The 20,631-nt window shown below is 41.7% G+C and overlaps 1 protein-coding gene and 1 pseudogene across 2 annotated transcripts; one reads left to right on the top strand and one right to left on the bottom strand.

Moving 5' to 3' along the window:
• Nucleotides 1-90: 90 nt before the first annotated feature.
• On the top strand, nucleotides 91-7,903 carry LOC120033236 (annotated as a pseudogene).
• Nucleotides 7,095-12,929, bottom strand: LOC120033546 (ubiquitin carboxyl-terminal hydrolase 40-like). Of its 2 annotated transcripts, XM_038979940.1 has the most exons (13): nucleotides 12,879-12,929; nucleotides 11,621-11,796; nucleotides 11,450-11,486; nucleotides 11,290-11,354; nucleotides 9,942-10,016; nucleotides 9,725-9,854; nucleotides 9,563-9,642; nucleotides 9,369-9,487; nucleotides 9,221-9,286; nucleotides 8,871-9,081; nucleotides 8,671-8,766; nucleotides 8,439-8,524; nucleotides 7,095-8,289 (listed from the first exon to the last, which is right to left on the bottom strand). In XM_038979940.1, the coding sequence occupies exons 2-13, from the start codon at nucleotides 11,753-11,755 to the stop codon at nucleotides 8,166-8,168; spliced, it is 1,224 nt and encodes a 407-aa protein (XP_038835868.1). In that variant the 5' UTR covers nucleotides 11,756-11,796; nucleotides 12,879-12,929; the 3' UTR covers nucleotides 7,095-8,165. The 2 variants fall into 2 exon arrangements, with proteins under 2 accessions (XP_038835868.1, XP_038835869.1); XM_038979941.1 differs by lacking the exons at nucleotides 11,450-11,486; nucleotides 12,879-12,929 and having other exon boundaries at nucleotides 11,621-11,734.
• Between the last annotated feature and the right edge of the window lie 7,702 nt (nucleotides 12,930-20,631).

Raw genomic sequence — 20,631 nt, 5'->3', positions numbered from 1 at the left:
TTTATCAATTAAGTTATTGTGAAGGAAGTCATACCAACTCAGCTGCGTGAGAATCGCCCAGGTTTGAGGTGTGCCAAAAATAGGTAGGTCATGCATCCGTTCAAGACTCTGGTGAGACGGTCAGATTCCTCATAATCTATTGCACATGCAAATCTAAATTAACAACAACTGCTGGGAGAGGTCATACCTGAAGCGATATAGACACCGTTGTGGGGAACCGTAGGGTTGATGCGCGCAGAGTACAAGACAGGTCAAGACATTTTCGCTAAGGTCTGCGCGGATTATAGAGTCTTTATATTACATTGGCCTGCCTGGTCCTGAGATTTTAAACCTCAGTGGTAGTGTTTCACACCTCTCCATGCATTGCAAATATCGGATCATATGCGCAGAGTTGTGCAGAGAATGTATATCTTAAACGCAACCACACAACGTTACAGACTATCCAAATCCTCCTGCCATCATCACCTGGATAAACAGGGATGATACTCCTCCAGTAAGCGGCCCACACTAGTCAGTAAACAGAAGGGGAATATATTTGGGCTGGGGTAGCAAACTGAATAGGAAATCGTTTCTACAGCAACTAGCCAAATGCTAACTAAGTTAATAAACAGTAGTAAACTGGGTGCATTTAGTTAAGTCATTTATCAAAGTAAGTTATTAAAATAGTAGATGAGACAATAGGGTAGTTAAAATTGGCAGTATAACGTCAGCTGGGTTGGTGAGTCAACGATAGAACAATACCAACATTTGTTTAGCAAGCCACAAAGTGGGGCTTTATAATTCATGAATAGCAAAGTGTTTAGCTAGTTACTATACTGTAGCTAGTTTAGACTCGGCTAACCATAGCTACATGTCATGTAGTTAGGTAGCTTTGATAGCGATTCAATTTGTAGCTAAAACTTTAACTTACTCAAAGCCCTCAATCAAGCAACTGCAACCTATTAACGTTACTTTATTGTACGACAATGTTGCTGATACTGATACGTTTAGCTAGGTTAGCTTGTTGGCTAGATATCTAACGTTACTTTGATGTATTAACCATAAATCGTTACAAACCTTTGCTCTTCCAGCTTCTAGTTTCCTCTGTCGTTCATCTTCGTCCATGTCTTGGTTGAAACACAACCATTAAAGGTTAGGGACAAATGTCCTGAAATCGCTGATTATTCCACTAAAACCTTTCACTTTCTTGTACCTCGAATGGAAAATCTTTGGAACAACTGTCAATATGAAATTCAATATGGCCGCCATGTAGTTTTCGCACCGCCTTTATAAAGTTTCCTCCGCTAATATGGCCAATCAACACACTCGGAGCGAATTTCCCAGCCAATAGCATTCATGCTCTCTTACATTTTACATGCACTGTAAAAAACTCCCTCCCACATTCTACAGGTCACTGACTGACAAGTTACAAACCAATCAGAGGACTGAATGGTGAAGCTAAACTTTGACTGAAAAGGAATTTACCCAATATATGTAGAGAGTTACAAAAATAGTCCACCCATACACTGCTATTTTAAAAATGTGTGCCTGTTTTTGACTGGATCATGAAGCTTTTTAAACCAACTACTCCACCTATGCAAACGGCGCACTAAATGCCCGGGGGAAATGAGTTAACCAGTAGCAGCATAGCGTTGTGTTTCCCAAGTTCAACTGTCAACTGAGGTATCTTGACTACGGATTTTGTCCACTAACTACATATTAGAGCTCTTCATGGTCCACCCGAACACGAATACCCGAGACCAGGTCCGGGTCCAAATTTCAAACCTGTGCAGGTTGGTTCAGGGTTAGTTGCATTTATACAGGCAGCACAATTCAGATATTTTTTTCCTCTAATCTTTTCAGTGAGATCTTTTTCAGAGCTGATCTGATTGGTCAAAATACCAGTTATAGACACATCTAAATGTACTGTGGAGGGGTGGTCCAACTATATATTTTTTTGCTCTGGGGGGGGTGTTGTGTGTTTTTTTTTTATTGGGCACATGGGAGAGTAGTGCGTTTTTCCCTGGTTTACATTTGCTCTTCTGCTCATACTTTCCCTATAAATAATGGTTAGACTTACTTTTCATATTACACTAATAAAGCTTAGAAATGTTTGGGAAGGTTTGGTATGGTGTGGCTATTATTAAGCTTTAGCTACTGCAGGCCTATGATATGACGGCAGTGCGCCCCAGCGTTCCAACTGATTCCGACAAGTGAACTTGAGGGGAGGAATACTTTTTTTCAGGCCTACTAGAGTTACTCCTGTAATCTAACAATATAATACTTCTCTTTACAAAAAATATTTTGATTTAAAAAATGATGTATGTCTATATCTGTATAGCAGACGCAGCAGCCATCTGACATAAAGAAATGCATGTGGGTGTCGTAGCATGCCCCTGGCATTTCTCTACCTCTATCTCTCTGGGGTTAGGCCTAAGCTTCTCTGTTTGCTAAAGGCTATATATATATATTTGTTACAATTTTTATGTTGTCCAGCACCAAACCCGCACTGCTCACTTAACCCGGAAGCCAGCCACACAAATATGTCAGATGAAACACTGGCCAACTGGTGACTGAAGTCAGCTTGCAAGCTCTCCTTCCCAAGGAGTCACTAGAGCGTGATGGAATAAGGAAATCCCGGGCCAGCCAAACCCTCCCCAAACCTGGACGACGCTGGTCCAATTGTGTGCAGCCTCATGAGTCTCCCAGTCACAGCCAGCTGTAACACAACCTCGAACTGGGACTGTAGTGACACCTCAACTTAGACTGCTGCGCCACTTGGTTGGCCCTAGGCATATTGTTTTATTTCGATTTTTGAATATTCGCATGAAAATCTGTTTAAAATTGGATGGAAACCTAGCTAATGTGCAAGTCCAGTGTCACTTTGAATATGCCTGCACATCACGGTTCACCAGCAGCCCCAAACATCTAAAGAGTAAGCTACCAGCCAAACAAGCTTGTAAGAATTGTACTTAAACTCCCCCCTCAGCATTTTTTCATGTCTATCTCTGTAATGTGTCTATATCTATTTATTTATGTAAAAAAAAAAATAGGGACCACAATATATATATATTTTTTTACTGACAAATAAAATCAATCAATCCAAACTGTGCAGCAGCCAAATTGATGAATGGAAAGAGACATCTGTTACAAAACACCAAAAAGTCAAGCCCTACATTCTATACTGGGTAAGCCTACAAGGTAGGGAGAAAGGTATTTTCTGTTTGTCAAGATTGACACTTGGTATTTATTAGGATCCCCATTATCCACTGCAAAAGCATCAGCTACTCTTCCTGGGTTCCACATAAACAGGACATAATACATAGTACAGGACATTATTAGTCAAGGACCGAAATACAGTGGGGCAAAAAAGTATTTAGTCAGCCACCAATTGTGCAAGTTCTCCCACTTAAAAAGATGAGAGAGGCCTGTAATTTTCATCATAGGTACACTTCAACTATGACAGACAAAATGAGAAAAAAAATCCAGAAAATCACATTGTAGGATTTTTAATGAATTTATTTGCAAATTATGGTGGAAAATAAGTATTTGGTCAATAACAAAAGTTTATCTCAATACTTTGTTATATACCCTTTGTTGGCAATTTTTGCCCCACTGTACATTTAAAACGTCGCACATAGTCTACATATGAGTACATACACACAATATCTAGGACTAATACATAGTACAGTGCAAATTACAATACAATATATATAACATGTCTATGTCTCTTCTCAGTCCCCTTTGTGCAGTAAGGTGTTCTTTTATCTGTTTTTTAAAAACTTGTTAGCTGTTGTGGCAGAGTTCCATGTAGTCATGGCTCTATTTAATACTGTGCGTTTCCCAGCCTCTGTTCTGGACCTGGGGACTAGTCTATTGTGGTGTTGAAAATGCAAACCATGACATTGAAGTGCACGAAGTCAGTATGCTTTGTTTATTGGTTGTGTGGTGCATTGGCACCGAAACCAGACCCTCTCACCCAGTAAATTTTGATCAGAATTGGGCTGCCTGTGTGAACACAGCCTTTGATTGTCATCTGGTCTTGGGTCTATGTAACTACAGCCGATAGACCAGAGTGGGCCCGAATGGACACTATGATGGCTCTATATAACCTATAGCCTTCAAACTCAACGCTGGAACTCAAAGCCAGTTCCACTACTATTTTTTCATTGTCCCCCTCCATTCAGGGCCTGATTTAGACCTGGGACACCAGATGGATGTAATTAATTATCAGGTAGAACAGAAAACCAGCAGGCTCCGGACCTCATAGGGTAAGAGTTGAATACCCCTGACCTATAGCATATTTATTTTAAGCTATTAGGTGAATTTATTGACTTTATTATGAATTTATTGACCTATTCATTAACTAGAAAAGCAACTTGGCTGATATTTTATGTCACTCTGGTATGTTAGGGTATGGGTCGTGTCTAGCTCGGGTTGTCCTTGGGTCCATTCGGGTATGGGTCTGATTGTTTTCAGGTCCGGGCACCAGCAGACTTACCATTAAACAGAAATAAAAATCTCTGCTTGAGGCATAAATAAATATAACAAAAAACAGCAGTAAGGCCAAATTCAATGTTTCATCAAATCATTTTTTTCATATATATTTTTGATACCTACATGGGTCCTTAAATTCTAAAGTAAATAGCTAAATGATCCTTGGTATGACCATCTTAAAACAATTCCACATGTTAGCTCAGTAGAAACCCAGGCCCGGGCCCATAGACTCGAGGGGGTTAAAAGGTAAAATATTTTTACAGTTAAATTCTATGTCTTTACTATAAATCTCTTTTTTTAAATGAGGGGTGGGGGGCCTCAGACTGGCCTCTGCCTGGGGCCTCCAAATTATTACGTTTGTCCCTGGGTCCAACTTTTTGGACAGGAGAAGACCTCCAATCCCTCCAATAAAGACTCAATTTATACATTTTCAGCCCAGAGCTTCTCATTCCAGACCCTATTTGGGTGCCAATCTGGTATGATTAAATGACCACCCAAGTTTATACCAATTTGTAACAGTCTGTGTGTTGATTGCATATATTACTTTCTATTCTTATCCCAAACAGTTTCACTGACACTTACTTTTACATTTCTTTAATTGCCTTACTGGGTTGTTGTTCAAGAGAAATACACTGCTTGTGTAGTCTCAGATTGTAAACAATAACCTATGATCAAGACCAAAACCAAGAAAGGTAACCAAGCAGGCGTGGCTTGGTTGGCATAAACAGTTGTGTCCCTTAGTAACCAGGTAAGTGGTCTCAGTTTGGCGTAGAGACAGAGCTGATCGAAAGGTGTGTGACGTACGGCTACAGCGGTGACCCTCAGTCACTTATTGCTGTGTGTGTGTGTGTGTGTGTGTGAGTGGACAACTTCACAGTGTGGAGAATACAGTACTCTCAGAATGACTGATCCCATGCTTGACCAGTTGACCTGACTCAAACACAGGCTGCTGGAGAAGGTCATTGATTATTTGATTGAGTTTTTAAAATTTTGGATATCAAATAGTCATCTGATCATTTACTTTGATAGACAGAAATGCCATGTTTTTAACTTATGAGTATAACAAAGAGTAGTAAAAGAGGCAATCTTTTCTGATGTGAGTTCTGGCTGCACATGGCCTCGTTGACTGCTGACTACTCCCCTCCTGCTTGTCTTCATGTCCACAGAGACTGGAGAATGAGAGGGACAACAAGGATGGCAGAGCAGAGTCTGCCCTATCCACCAGTAAGACTACAAAATGTTTGAAAATAAATATTGTAATGAAACGTTGAAGTACAAGCAAACCCTGATTGTTCCTTTTTGTGTGACTGTGTTTTCTGATGTTACTCCTAATTCTGATTGGCCAAGGAGTTTTGATGGACAGGCGGATGCACTGCACAGTGTGCTTAGATGAAAAAAGGACCTGCTGCAAAGACTGAGGGTATGACATCATTAAGTTATTTATCATCACCATTATCATCATCAAACTCACGTGATAACTTTGTCTGTGTGTGTGTTGCCTGCAGGAGCAGCACATGTTGGAGGACCTGGGGAGACGGTACCGCCCAGACCTCCTCCCGTCCTTCTGCTTCCTCCTCCGGCCCCCATCCATATCTACCAGCCTGCCCCTGCACCCCCAGCAAATGGTGAGACAAAAATCCTTCTCTTTCTCTATCTTCCTCTTGCTCTTCTTTCTCTCTTACACACAGATAGCTGATGCTATTTCTCTCTTGGTCTGTAGTTTCCCCAGCAGCCTACTACCTTCATACAGCAGTTACCACAGCAACAGCCCCTCATACAACAGATACCCCCTCAGCCTTACCCTGCACCACGGTCTGGGAGCATCAAAGAAGGTCAACACACACACAAATGCAAAATGCAGCTACTGGTGTGTGTGTGTGTGTATGTGTATATGTTCATTTTCATGTGTGTGTGTGTTAGACATGGTGGAGCTGATGTTGATGCAGAATGCTCAAATGCATCAGATCATAATGCACAACATGATGCTGAAAGCAATACCTCCCACGGCCCTGTCACCACCTAACCCAGGACAGGTCAATATCACACACACCCACATAATTTATGTCAAATTAAATTGTATTTGTCACAAGTGACGAATACAACAGTTGTAGACCTTACCGTGAAATGCTTCCTTACAAGCTCTTAACCAACAATGTAGCTCAAGAAAGAGTTAAGAAAACATGTACTAAATAAACTAAAGTAAAAACTAAAATAAGAAGTAACAGAATAAAAATAACGAGGCTATATAAAGGGGGTAGTCAATGTGCGGGGGTACAGGTTAGTCGAGGTAATATGTAGGTAGAGGTAAAGAGACTATGCATAGATAATAAACAGCGAGTAGCAGCAGAGTAAAAACAAGGGGGGGGGGGGGGTAATGTAAATAGTCCTAATGGCCATTTGATTAATTGTTCATGTTGTTTGTTGTTTGATAAGCATTGTTTTGGTATAGCCAAATATGATGGTTGTATGGAGAATCTGCTTCTTGGCACTGGCAACATGTTGTAAATTCAAATGTGTAGGCCTACTATGATTTGTGGTTGCAACAGAGAATATGCAAATGATAAAGGTCTGTAAACATGCATCATGACTTCAAAATAAATAAAACAAGATTTGCAAACATGCATCTTGATCCGTTTTATTCTGTATTTAATCCAAAACACATCTGTCAAACCTTGCTTCTTGGCACTGACCCACACCACAAATAGAAGTCATACAGTACTCAAAACTAACTAAGTTATTCTTACAGCAAATGCAAAATTAAAAACATCAGATTAGTTAAGAAATCAAATAATCTCATAATCCAAAACAAAGTCGCTCGTATTCATTGTCGAACCGTCATTTCTAAAAGTTATGTATGACATATTAGTCAAATGATCCATTCATTATTTTAACTCCCTGAAGTCCGTCCACACACACCCACCGCATGCACATGAAACAAACATAATTATCGTACGATTAATGTGATCAACTCTGGTACAGAGGCATGATGGGATACAGAGAAAACACTTGGACTCTTTCCCATGTAAGGAAAATGGCGAGAGGGTGAGACCACTAAGCGAAGATGAAGTTAGGAGGGAAAGAAAGGTAGAGCGAGAGAGGGCGCAACAGAGGTAGAGAAATGAGGTAGGGGGGACTATTCCGGACTGAGCTGAATTGTGGCTCGTCCATGTTAAGACATGGATATAAACCCACTAACTCTTATTAGAAATATAGGTGTATATATTATCTATAATCTACTGGTACATATCTATACCTCTGTGGTGTGTACCATTGCAAACTAGTCAGCAGATACTGTAAATACATACCAATATATATGTAATACACCCAGTACTATGAGTGGAAATACTGGTTCCTATTGGATCTCATGTAGAAATACTGGTTCCTATTGGATCTCATGTAGAGGGGAGAAGGGATCCAGAGGTATTGACAGTCAGAGACTGCAGCTTGTAACATTGAATAAACAGAGGTCTGTATAGCGAACCAGTAAGTCATCCCACCACCAGACCTACACAAGCAGTAGATAGCAGATGTATGGAGGGGTCATGCTGTGTGAACACATTATCAAAAATGTTTGGCGTATAAACAGATGTCCAGAAGATTTTTCATTATGTTGAGCGATGCCACGGTGAGAAAGTCTGTATGTGCGCATGTGTACTGTATGTGTTTGTTTGTGTGTGTGTAAGGCGAGGCTATCTGAACACCCCCACGTTGATTGACAGGGCCACCTCTGGCTTTCTGGCTTTGATTGGCTCCATCTTCTTCTCTGGTCCCACCCCTCGGTTGGTCTCAACTTCAGCCCCCGCACCCTGCCCTCTACAGGAGTAAAGAGGAAATAGTATCAATGTAAAATGTATACATTTACTTTTGTATTTATATTAACTTTAACTATAAATACACTTTCTTGTAAAGCTAATGTCATACACTGTGACCTGAGTCTCATTGCATCTTTTAAGAAGCCCCACCCTTTCCTGCGTTGCTCCTTCTCTTCCCTTAACCTCTGCTCATCCTGTTGGGTGCTAAAGTCCCGGTTATTGTCAATCAACAGGTTCTGTCCAATCAGAAAACACCATGTTACTGTCGACGTATTATCCAATCAGAAAACCATGTCACATTCAATAAGCAAGTTCTGTCCAATTAAAGCAGAGCAGGCTGGAAAGCAACCAATACATTGAACCACAGAGGTGCATTTGTTACCTTGACACCGATGATGTCACCGTCTTTAAGGTGGAAAGGCGCTCCAAGCAGAGACTCTGCCTTTTTCTTCTTCTTACGTTTGGACACCTGCTGGCTCTGTGTGCACGCATCATCAACAAGCGCCAGGAAGAGTCATAAAATAAACCACAGGAGAGTGACAACAAAACATCAGGCTTCCTCCCTCCCTCCACATCTCTTACCCAGTTGGAGAAAGTCTCCCAGGTGTGTGTGTGTGGCTGGTGCTTGGCCAGTAGCAGGGAGTCAGGAGAGAGGCCGTATGTTGAGGCCAGGGCAGAGCGTAGCGATCTGGGGGAAGGGTCTCGAGAAGCATCCCAGACCAGTTCCTCTGGAGGGTAGTAACCCCTCTCCCCTGGCACCCCCATCTGGACACGCAGCAACACCTCCTTAGGACTGGGGGAGGGGGGAAAATGGGGCAATAAGATGGAGGGAGAGGAAGAAAAGAGCGAGGGAGGGATAACAACAGATCCAGAAATCATGCTTACGGTATCTGCTTAACTGACCAATGAGAGTAGAATAACCCCAGGCTTACCCAAGATCCTCTTCTCTCAGTAGCTGCTGCACACAAAACTCCACCCCACTGCTCAACTTCAACTTCCTGTGAACAGATACATGTTGTTGAGAGAAAGAAAGGGACGAGAGGAGATGGACAGAAGTGAGAGGGAGGAGTGTGTGTGTACCTGAGTGTGTGTTGTTGTCCTCTGAGGATACGGGTTAGTCTCTGTCCCTCCAGCTGCCACACACGCAGAAACGCAGGAGTGGGCACACATACATACTGCAGCGCCGGCAGGGTCAGCACCTAACACACAGACTATTAACACACACAGCATGGACATACACACGCTAGAAGGAGCAGTATCAACACACACACTACCTGAGTCTTCAGCTCTTCCAGTGTAGCCTCCTCTGAGAGCTCCACCTGTCCCACAGTCCTCAGCTCCACCTCAGCTCCCACTAAACACACACACATTTTAACCAGTGGACTTGGTTGCATACCTTCATACCTAGTTTCATACTGTGTGTGTGTGTGTCTCACCTGCAGTCATGACATCCAACCTCTGACCCTCCGTGGACACCGCGGCCATGCCGTTGACCTCTGTCTCCATGGAGACAACGGGGTAGGCACTCGGCTCCACATACAGCCAGACTGACAGCTTCAGAAAACCCTGAGAGAGAGAGGGGGGACGTGAGAGAGGGAATACGTGTCTGCAGAGAGTAAATGGGGTTGTAAGAGAACAGGAAGTTGAGTGTACCTTGGGAGGAAGTCGTCCCTCAGTAATCACCAGAGCGTCTCCGTGACTCATCTTCAGCTCCGAGAGAGACGCCTCCTGGGGAAGAAATGAGAGAGGTTGTGGCAGTGAGTGAAAAAGAGAGCGGAAAATGTATCCCACTTCCTGATTTCGCAGAAGCAATAATTTATTAGGACCCAGGGATTATCGTGAGAATAACACCCGACTATGGCCTGTTCTTAAGCCTGACGCGGAGGTCCGAGGAAACAGCACTTAGGAGGGTGTTATTCACGATAATCCCCGGGTTCGAGGGCCCTTATTGCTTTAACAAAACAATTGCCGACATATGGGGCGGCAGGGTAGCCTAGGAGTTAGATCGTTGGACTAGTAACCGAAAGGTTGCAAGTTTCGAATCCCCAAGCTGACAAGGTACAAATCTGTCGTTCTGCCCCTGAACAAGGCAGTTAACCCACTGTTCCTAGGCTGTCATTGAAAATAAGAATTTGTTCTTAACTGACTTGCCTAGTTAAATAAAGGTAACATTTAAAAACCTTTATTTTTTTTATTTTTAAGATGAACAACCTGTTTTCATAAAAAATATATATGTTTTAATGAGTACATTTGTTTTATTTCATCCTTCCACCAGACGATATAGTCCGGGCAAAAGCCAGTCGTTAGTTCTGAGATTCTGAAGTTGTCAGCCAAGCGGGTTGGTCGTCCGTTCTAAGCAAAACACTTTTTGCTATGCAAGGCTTCTTCTCCTTCTTGCTATTCTTCTTCTCCTTTGCCAACTAGTCAACTAAAGCGAACACACAATCATGTCAAGCAGCTGAACTGACAGCAAACTATGCGCATTTCTGTTTGTTTTACCTTTATTTCTATTGCCATTTCTTTGGATATATCCATTATAATGAGTCTCCTCTGGACACGATCATTCTCTATGGCACGGTGGAGATCTCTAATGCACGGTGGAGATCTCTAATGCACGGTGGAGATCTCTAATGCACGGTGGAGATCTCTAATGCACGGTGGAGATCTCTAATGCACAGTGGAGATCTCTAATGCACGGTGGAGATCTCTAATGCACGGTGGAGATCTCTAATGCACGGGGGAGATCGAAAAAAAAAAAACCTGCAACGTTGTTGCACAGGTCGGCAAGGCAACAAGGCTTAGACAAACCTCAACTGTTGAGACATTTTTTCCCCAGGGGAGATCAAGTTTATTAATTGCCTGGCTGGGCTGTGGGACGCTGAAGGAGCATTGATCATTCAAATTAAACTTAACAGGCATTACCCGGGTGATTGTCATGAATAACTCCCTGTATCAACCAATCATCATCCAAACAACCAGTTTTATAATTCTGGTTACTGACCTCGTCCATCAAAGCCTCTCCCACCTCCTCACACCAGTCCAGCCTCCTTAGATGCCAACCGTCCCCTGTACACACAACACACACACCATTAACTCGACACCATTAACACAAATGCACACACAAGGGAGAAGGGACACACTCTATAATCCAATAGTTTTACCTTCAAGTCTTGCTGACTCCAACATTTTCTTGAGACACTACAATAGGATGTATGGATAGGATTAGCACTCATTAGCAGAGAAGCAGATACACTGTCTGACAGAGAGACAGACACAGGCAGGCAAGCAGATAGACAGACCAGCAGGCCAAACGATACGCAGTCATTTCCCACCTGTTTAACTGTGTTGGACCGCTCTACAATGATTTCCCCCTCCAAGCCAGAGGAGGGTGCTGTCCCCACACTGAAGTACAGGAACAGCTGTGTGTCTTTGGGGGCCGTTCCAGGACAGAGGCACAGGGAGGTCATCAGCCTAACCCCAGCGTCACGAACACTCAGCTCCTCACACACTGTGGGAGGTAACACACACACACAGGTCTTGACATTCAGGTAAATACATTCATGTAAATTGCCAGTGGCACACCGGGCCATTGCCAACTGAAAGCTACTGCCCCCTCAAAAATCTATATCAGGTGATTTTATCTTTAGTTTGCGGGCTGAGCAAGCTAGCCCATAATAACCATAATAGTTCGTTTTTCCCGGTTTCCGAGTTCTCAGGTTTTCACTATCAAAATCACACTTATTTATTTTATAGAAAAACAAAAATTGAATATTTTAAGTCCACAACAATGCTTAAACCACATCGGGAGACCACTTTTAAGATCTGGGAAAAATACCAAATGTTATTTTGTTATTAAATTGCTCAACTTGCAAGAGACCATTGTGTTTGTCTAGCAGTGTAGAGCTACTGTACCATGGAGCCTACAATATACATGTGATGGCAGAGTTTGCAAAACAAATGCCCACCATATTTATACAAATCTTCCTGAAAGAATTGTGCCAGGTAGGCCTCCTGTGTAGTCAACATTTCACTGGGAAGGTTATGGAAAGCCTTGAGAAACTTTCATTCAAACAGAGCATGATGACAAAACTGTGCATTGCAAAGATTTAACCAAGACTTGGGCCAAACATCTTAAATACCTGTGTTTCATACCCATTGTTGCCTTATAATATCTACCAGTAAATGCTAAGTTGAAACATATTTCCTTCATACCCTACCAACAACCCTACTACTGTCCTTCTTCTGTGTGCAGCTCCACACAACAACCAGTGGCAAGCTGCTCACTCTTGCTGCCCGACAGATGAACTAGTCAGTGAGCGTGTGATAATCTACATAACGAACTAACAGCTTTGGGAATTTGTCGTTTTTTTCAACAATTACACATATAACCTAGATTGAAAATATAATTATTACAATATTATTTTGGGGGGCCATTGACGTGGTGGTTTGACTGGCCTGGAGGGCTTCCAAAACCTCCCAGGGCCAGCAGGCAGCCCTGTATGTCGAGCCCTGCATCAATACATACATACAATTAGGACGAAGTAAGAGTTGCATGTGTTTATGTGTGAGTGTCATTGGGCGTTACAGTACCTGGGGGCAGGAGTTTCCCTGTACGGTCCACCTGCCTCAGACAGCATGCCACACCTGGACAGAGATACACACACTAGTGAAGAGGCAACAAACACATATCTACCATAACAATACTGGCTGTATTAGGAGTGGTAACAGTAACAGTACCTGACCTATAGCTGCTGCTATTAGGAGTGGTAACAGTATCTGACCTATAGCTGCTGCTATTAGGAGTGGTAATAATAACAGTATCTGACCTATAGCTGCTGCTATTAGGAGTGGTAATAATAACAGTGTCTGACCTATAGCTGCTGCTATTAGGAGTGGTAATAATAACAGTACCTGACCTATAGCTGCTGCTATTAGGAGTGGTAATAATAACAGTACCTGACCTATAGCTGCTGCTATTAGGAGTGGTAATAATAACAGTATCTGACCTATAGCTGCTGCTATTAGGAGTGGTAATAATAACAGTGTCTGACCTATAGCTGCTGCTATTAGGAGTGGTAATAATAACAGTATCTGACCTATAGCTGCTGCTATTAGGAGTGGTAATAATAACAGTATCTGACCTATAGCTGCTGCTATTAGGAGTGGTAATAATACCAGTACCTGACCTATAGCTGCTGCTATTAGGAGTGGTAATAATAACAGTATCTGACCTATAGCTGCTGCTATTAGGAGTGGTAATAATAACAGTATCTGACCTATAGCTGCTGCTATTAGGAGTGGTAATAATAACAGTATCTGACCTATAGCTGCTGCTATTAGGAGTGGTAATAATAACAGTATCTGACCTATAGCTGCTGCTATTAGGAGTGGTAACAGTATCTGACCTATAGCTGCTGCTATTAGGAGTGGTAACAGTATCTGACCTATAGCTGCTGCTATTAGAAGTGGTAATAATAACAGTATCTGACCTGCTAGCTGCTGCTATTAGGAGTGGTAATAATAACAGTATCTGACCTATAGCTGCTGCTATTAGGAGTGGTAACAGTATCTGACCTATAGCTGCTGCTATTAGGAGTGGTAATAATAACAGTATCTGACCTATAGCTGCTGCTATTAGGAGTGGTAATAATAACAGTATCTGACCTATAGCTGCTGCTATTAGGAGTGGTAATAATAACAGTATCTGACCTATAGCTGCTGCTATTAGGAGTGGTAATAATAACAGTATCTGACCTATAGCTGCTGCTATTAGGAGTGGTAATAATAACAGTATCTGACCTATAGCTGCTGCTATTAGGAGTGGTAATAATAACAGTATCTGACCTATAGCTGCTGCTATTAGGAGTGGTAACAGTATCTGACCTATAGCTGCTGCTATTAGGAGTGGTAACAGTATCTGACCTATAGCTGCTGCTATTAGGAGTGGTAACAGTGACAGTACCTGACCTATAGCTGCTGCTATTAGGAGTGGTAACAGTATCTGACCTATAGCTGCTGCTATTAGGAGTGGTAATAATAACAGTATCTGACCTATAGCTGCTGCTATTAGGAGTGGTAACAGTATCTGACCTATAGCTGCTGCTATTAGGAGTGGTAATAATAACAGTATCTGACCTATAGCTGCTGCTATTAGGAGTGGTAATAATAACAGTATCTGACCTATAGCTGCTGCTATTAGGAGTGGTAACAGTATCTGACCTATAGCTGCTGCTATTAGGAGTGGTAACAGTATCTGACCTATAGCTGCTGCTATTAGGAGTGGTAATAATAACAGTATCTGACATATAGCTGCTGCTATTAGGAGTGGTAACAGTAACAGTATCTGACCTATAGCTGCTGCTATTAGGAGTGGTAACAGTACCTGACCTATAGCTGCTGCTATTAGGAGTGGTAATAATAACAGTATCTGCCCTATAGCTGCTGCTATTAGGAGTGGTAATAATAACAGTATCTGACCTATAGCTGCTGCTATTAGGAGTGGTAATAATAACAGTATCTGCCCTATAGCTGCTGCTATTAGGAGTGGTAACAGTAACAGTATCTGACCTATAGCTGCTGCTATTAGGAGTGGTAACAGTACCTGACCTATAGCTGCTGCTATTAGGAGTGGTAATAATAACAGTATCTGCCCTATAGCTGCTGCTATTAGGAGTGGTAATAATAACAGTATCTGACCTATAGCTGCTGCTATTAGGAGTGGTAATAATAACAGTATCTGACCTATAGCTGCTGCTATTAGGAGTGGTAATAATAACAGTATCTGCCCTATAGCTGCTGCTATTAGGAGTGGTAACAGTAACAGTATCTGACCTATAGCTGCTGCTATTAGGAGTGGTAACAGTACCTGACCTATAGCTGCTGCTATTAGGAGTGGTAACAGTATCTGACCTATAGCTGCTGCTATTAGGAGTGGTAATAATAACAGTATCTGACCTGCTAGCTGCTGCTATTAGGAGTGGTAATAACAACAGTATCTGACCTATAGCTGCTGCTATTAGGAGTGGTAAAAATAACAGTACCTGACCTATAGCTGCTGCTATTAGGAGTGGTAATAATAACAGTATCTGACCTGCTAGCTGCTGCTATTAGGAGTGGTAATAACAACAGTATCTGACCTATAGCTGCTGCTATTAGGAGTGGTAATAATAACAGTACCTGACCTATAGCTGCTGCTATTAGGAGTGGTAACAGTATCTGACCTATAGCTGCTGCTATTAGGAGTGGTAATAATAACAGTATCTGACCTATAGCTGCTGCAATTAGGAGTGGTAATAATAACAGTATCTGACCTATAGCTGCTGCTATTAGGAGTGGTAATAATAACAGTATCTGACCTATAGCTGCTGCTATTAGGAGTGGTAATAATAACAGTATCTGCCCTATAGCTGCTGCTATTAGGAGTGGTAATAATAACAGTATCTGACCTATAGCTGCTGCTATTAGGAGTGGTAATAATAACAGTATCGGCCCTATAGCTGCTGCTATTAGGAGTGGTAATAATAACAGTATCTGACCTATAGCTGCTGCTATTAGGAGTGGTAATAATAACAGTATCTGCCCTATAGCTGCTGCTATTAGGAGTGGTAACAGTAACAGTATCTGACCTATAGCTGCTGCTATTAGGAGTGGTAACAGTACCTGACCTATAGCTGCTGCTATTAGGAGTGGTAACAGTATCTGACCTATAGCTGCTGCTATTAGGAGTGGTAATAATAACAGTATCTGACCTGCTAGCTGCTGCTATTAGGAGTGGTAATAATAACAGTATCTGACATATAGCTGCTGCTATTAGGAGTGGTAACAGTGACAGTATCTGACCTATAGCTGCTGCTATTAGGAGTGGTAATAATAACAGTATCTGACCTATAGGTGCTGCTATTAGGAGTGGTAACAGTACCTGACCTATAGCTGCTGCTATTAGGAGTGGTAACAGTATCTGACCTATAGCTGCTGCTATTAGGAGTGGTAATAATAAAAGTATCTGACCTGCTAGCTGCTGCTATTAGGAGTGGTAATAATAACAGTATCTGACATATAGCTGCTGCTATTAGGAGTGGTAATAATAACAGTATCTGACATATAGCTGCTGCTATTAGGAGTGGTAATAATAACAGTATCTGACCTATAGCTGCTGCTATTAGGAGTGGTAACAGTATCTGACCTATAGCTGCTGCTATTAGGAGTGGTAATAATAACAGTATCTGACCTATAGCTGCTGCAATTAGGAGTGGTAATAATAACAGTATCTGCCCTATAGCTGCTGCTATTAGGAGTGGTAATAATAACAGTATCTGACCTATAGCTGCTGCTATTAGGAGTGGTAATAATAACAGTATCTGCCCTATAGCTGCTGCTATTAGGAGTGGTAACAGTAACAGTATCTGACCTATAGCTGCTGCTATTAGGAGTGGTAACAGTACCTGACCTATAGCTGCTGCTATTAGGAGTGGTAACAGTATCTGACCTATAGCTGCTGCTATTAGGAGTGGTAATAATAACAGTATCTGACCTGCTAGCTGCTGCTATTAGGAGTGGTAATAACAACAGTATCTGACCTATAGCTGCTGCTATTAGGAGTGGTAATAATAACAGTACCTGACCTATAGCTGCTGCTATTAGGAGTGGTAACAGTATCTGACCTATAGCTGCTGCTATTAGGAGTGGTAATAATAACAGTATCTGACCTATAGCTGCTGCAATTAGGAGTGGTAATAATAACAGTATCTGACCTATAGCTGCTGCTATTAGGAGTGGTAATAATAACAGTATCTGACCTATAGCTGCTGCAATTAGGAGTGGTAATAATAACAGTATCTGACCTATAGCTGCTGCTATTAGGAGTGGTAATAATAACAGTATCTGCCCTATAGCTGCTGCTATTAGGAGTGGTAATAATAACAGTATCTGACCTATAGCTGCTGCTATTAGGAGTGGTAACAGTATCTGACCTATAGCTGCTGCTATTAGGAGTGGTAATAATAACAGTATCTGACCTATAGCTGCTGCTATTAGGAGTGGTAATAATAACAGTATCTGCCCTATAGCTGCTGCTATTAGGAGTGGTAACAGTAACAGTATCTGACCTATAGCTGCTGCTATTAGGAGTGGTAACAGTACCTGACCTATAGCTGCTGCTATTAGGAGTGGTAACAGTATCTGACCTATAGCTGCTGCTATTAGGAGTGGTAATAATAACAGTATCTGACCTATAGCTGCTGCTATTAGGAGTGGTAACAGTACCTGACCTATAGCTGCTGCTATTAGGAGTGGTAACAGTACCTGACCTATAGCTGCTGCTATTAGGAGTGGTAATAATAACAGTATCTGACCTATAGCTGCTGCTATTAGGAGTGGTAATAATAACAGTATCTGACATATAGCTGCTGCTATTAGGAGTGGTAACAGTGACAGTATCTGACCTATAGCTGCTGCTATTAGGAGTGGTAATAATAACAGTATCTGACCTATAGGTGCTGCTATTAGGAGTGGTAACAGTACCTGACCTATAGCTGCTGCTATTAGGAGTGGTAACAGTATCTGACCTATAGCTGCTGCTATTAGGAGTGGTAATAATAACAGTATCTGACCTGCTAGCTGCTGCTATTAGGAGTGGTAATAATAACAGTATCTGACCTGCTAGCTGCTGCTATTAGGAGTGGTAATAATAACAGTATCTGACCTATAGCTGCTGCTATTAGGAGTGGTAATAATAACAGTATCTGACATATAGCTGCTGCTATTAGGAGTGGTAATAATAACAGTATCTGACCTATAGCTGCTGCTATTAGGAGTGGTAATAATAACAGTATCTGACCTATAGCTGCTGCTATTAGGAGTGGTAATAATAACAGTATCTGACCTATAGCTGCTGCTATTAGGAGTGGTAATAATAACAGTATCTGACCTATAGCTGCTGCTATTAGGAGTGGTAATAACAACAGTATCTGACCTATAGCTGCTGCTATTAGGAGTGGTAACAGTATCTGACCTATAGCTGCTGCTATTAGGAGTGGTAATAATAACAGTATCTGACCTATAGCTGCTGCTATTAGGAGTGGTAATAATAACAGTATCTGACCTATAGCTGCTGCTATTAGGAGTGGTAATAATAACAGTACCTGACCTATAGCTGCTGCTATTAGGAGTGGTAATAATAACAGTACCTGACCTATAGCTGCTGCTATTAGGAGTGGTAATAATAACAGTATCTGACCTATAGCTGCTGCTATTAGGAGTGGTAACAGTATCTGACCTATAGCTGCTGCTATTAGGAGTGGTAACAGTATCTGACCTATAGCTGCTGCTATTAGGAGTGGTAATAATAACAGTATCTGACCTATAGCTGCTGCTATTAGGAGTGGTAACAGTGACAGTATCTGACCTATAGCTGCTGCTATTAGGAGTGGTAATAATAACAGTATCTGACCTATAGCTGCTGCTATTAGGAGTGGTAATAATAACAGTATCTGACCTATAGCTGCTGCTATTAGGAGTGGTAATAATAACAGTATCTGACCTATAGCTGCTGCTATTAGGAGTGGTAACAGTGACAGTATCTGACCTATATCTGCTGCTATTAGGAGTGGTAATGTAATAAGCTGCTGCATATTAGGATGGTAAACAGTATTGCCCTATAGCTGCTGCTATTAGGAGTGGTAACAGTATCTGACCTATAGCTGCTGCTATTAGGAGTGGTAATAATAACAGTATCTGACCTATAGCTGCTGCTATTAGGAGTGGTAACAGTATCTGACCTATAGCTGCTGCTATTAGGAGTGGTAACAGTATCTGACCTATAGCTGCTGCTATTAGGAGTGGTAACAGTATCCTGACCTATAGCTGCTGCTATTAGGATGGTAATAATAACAGTATCTTGACCTATAGCTGCTGCTATTAGGAGTGGTAATAACAACAGTATCTGACATATAGCTGCTGCTATTAGGAGTGGTAATAATAACAGTATCTGACCTATAGCTGCTGCTAGTAGGAGTGGTAATAATAACAGTATCTGACCTATAGCTGCTGCTATTAGGAGTGGTAATAATAACAGTATCTGACCTATAGCTGCTGCTATTAGGAGTGGTAATAATAACAGTAGCTGGACCTATAGCTGCTGCTATTAGGAGTGGTATAACAGTATCTGACCTATAGCTGCTGCTATTAGGATGTCCGGTAATAATAACAGTATCTGCCCTATAGCTGCTGCTCATAGGCAGTGGTAATAATAACAGTATCACCTGACCTATAGCTGTCTTGGCTATTAGAGTGTGTACTAAGTGAACCAGTATCCTGACCTATAGCTGCTGCTATTAGGAGTGGTAACAGTATCTGACCTACTAGACTGCTGCTATTAGGAGTCAGGTCTAATAACAGTATCTTACCTTATACGTGCTGCCTATTAGGAGTCGGTCAATAATAACAGTTATACTGACCCCTATAGCTGCTGCTATTAGGATGTTGTAATAATACACACCGTATCTGACCTATAGCTGACTGCCTATTCAGGAAGTGGTATCAATACAGTATTGCCACTATAGAATGCTGCTATTAGGCGTTGAAGTGAACAGTATCTGACCTATAGCTGCTGCTATTAGGAGTGGTAACAGTATCCGACCCTATAGCTGCTGCCTATTAGGAGTGGTAACAGTATCTGACCTATAGCTGCTGCTATTAGGAGTGGTAATAATAACAGTATCTGCCCTATAGCGCTGCTATTAGGAGTGGTAATAATAACAGTATCTGACCTATAGCTGCTGCTATTAGGAGTGGTAATAATAACAGTATCTGCCCTATAGCTGCTGCTATTAGGAGTGGTAACAGTAACAGTATCTGACCTATAGCTGCTGCTATTAGGAGTGGTAACAGTACCTGACCTATAGCTGCTGCTATTAGGAGTGGTAACAGTATCTGACCTAAGCTGCTGCTATTAGGAGTGGTAATAATAACAGTATCTGACCTGCTAGCTGCTGCTATTAGGAGTGGTAATAATAACAGTTCCCCTCTATCATATTCTCTCTATCATATTCCTCTCTACATATTACCCTCTATCATATGCCTCTATCATATTCCCTACTAGCATATTCCCCTCTATCATATGTCCCTCTATCATATTCCCTCTATCATATTCCCTTCTTTCATATTGCCTCTATCATATCTCTCTATCATATTCCTCTCTATCATATTCCTCTCTATCATATTCCTCTCTATCATATTCCCCTCCATCATATTCCTCTTTATCATATTCCCCTCTATCATATTCCTCTCTATCATATTCCCTCCATCATATTCCTCTTATCATATTCCCCTCTATCATATTCCCTCC

This window comes from Salvelinus namaycush, chromosome 40 (assembly GCF_016432855.1).
Source record: "Salvelinus namaycush isolate Seneca chromosome 40, SaNama_1.0, whole genome shotgun sequence".
NCBI lineage: Eukaryota > Metazoa > Chordata > Actinopteri > Salmoniformes > Salmonidae > Salvelinus > Salvelinus namaycush.
The sequence above is the reverse complement of the archived record's forward strand: the minus strand, read 5'-3'. Positions and strand labels throughout refer to the sequence as shown.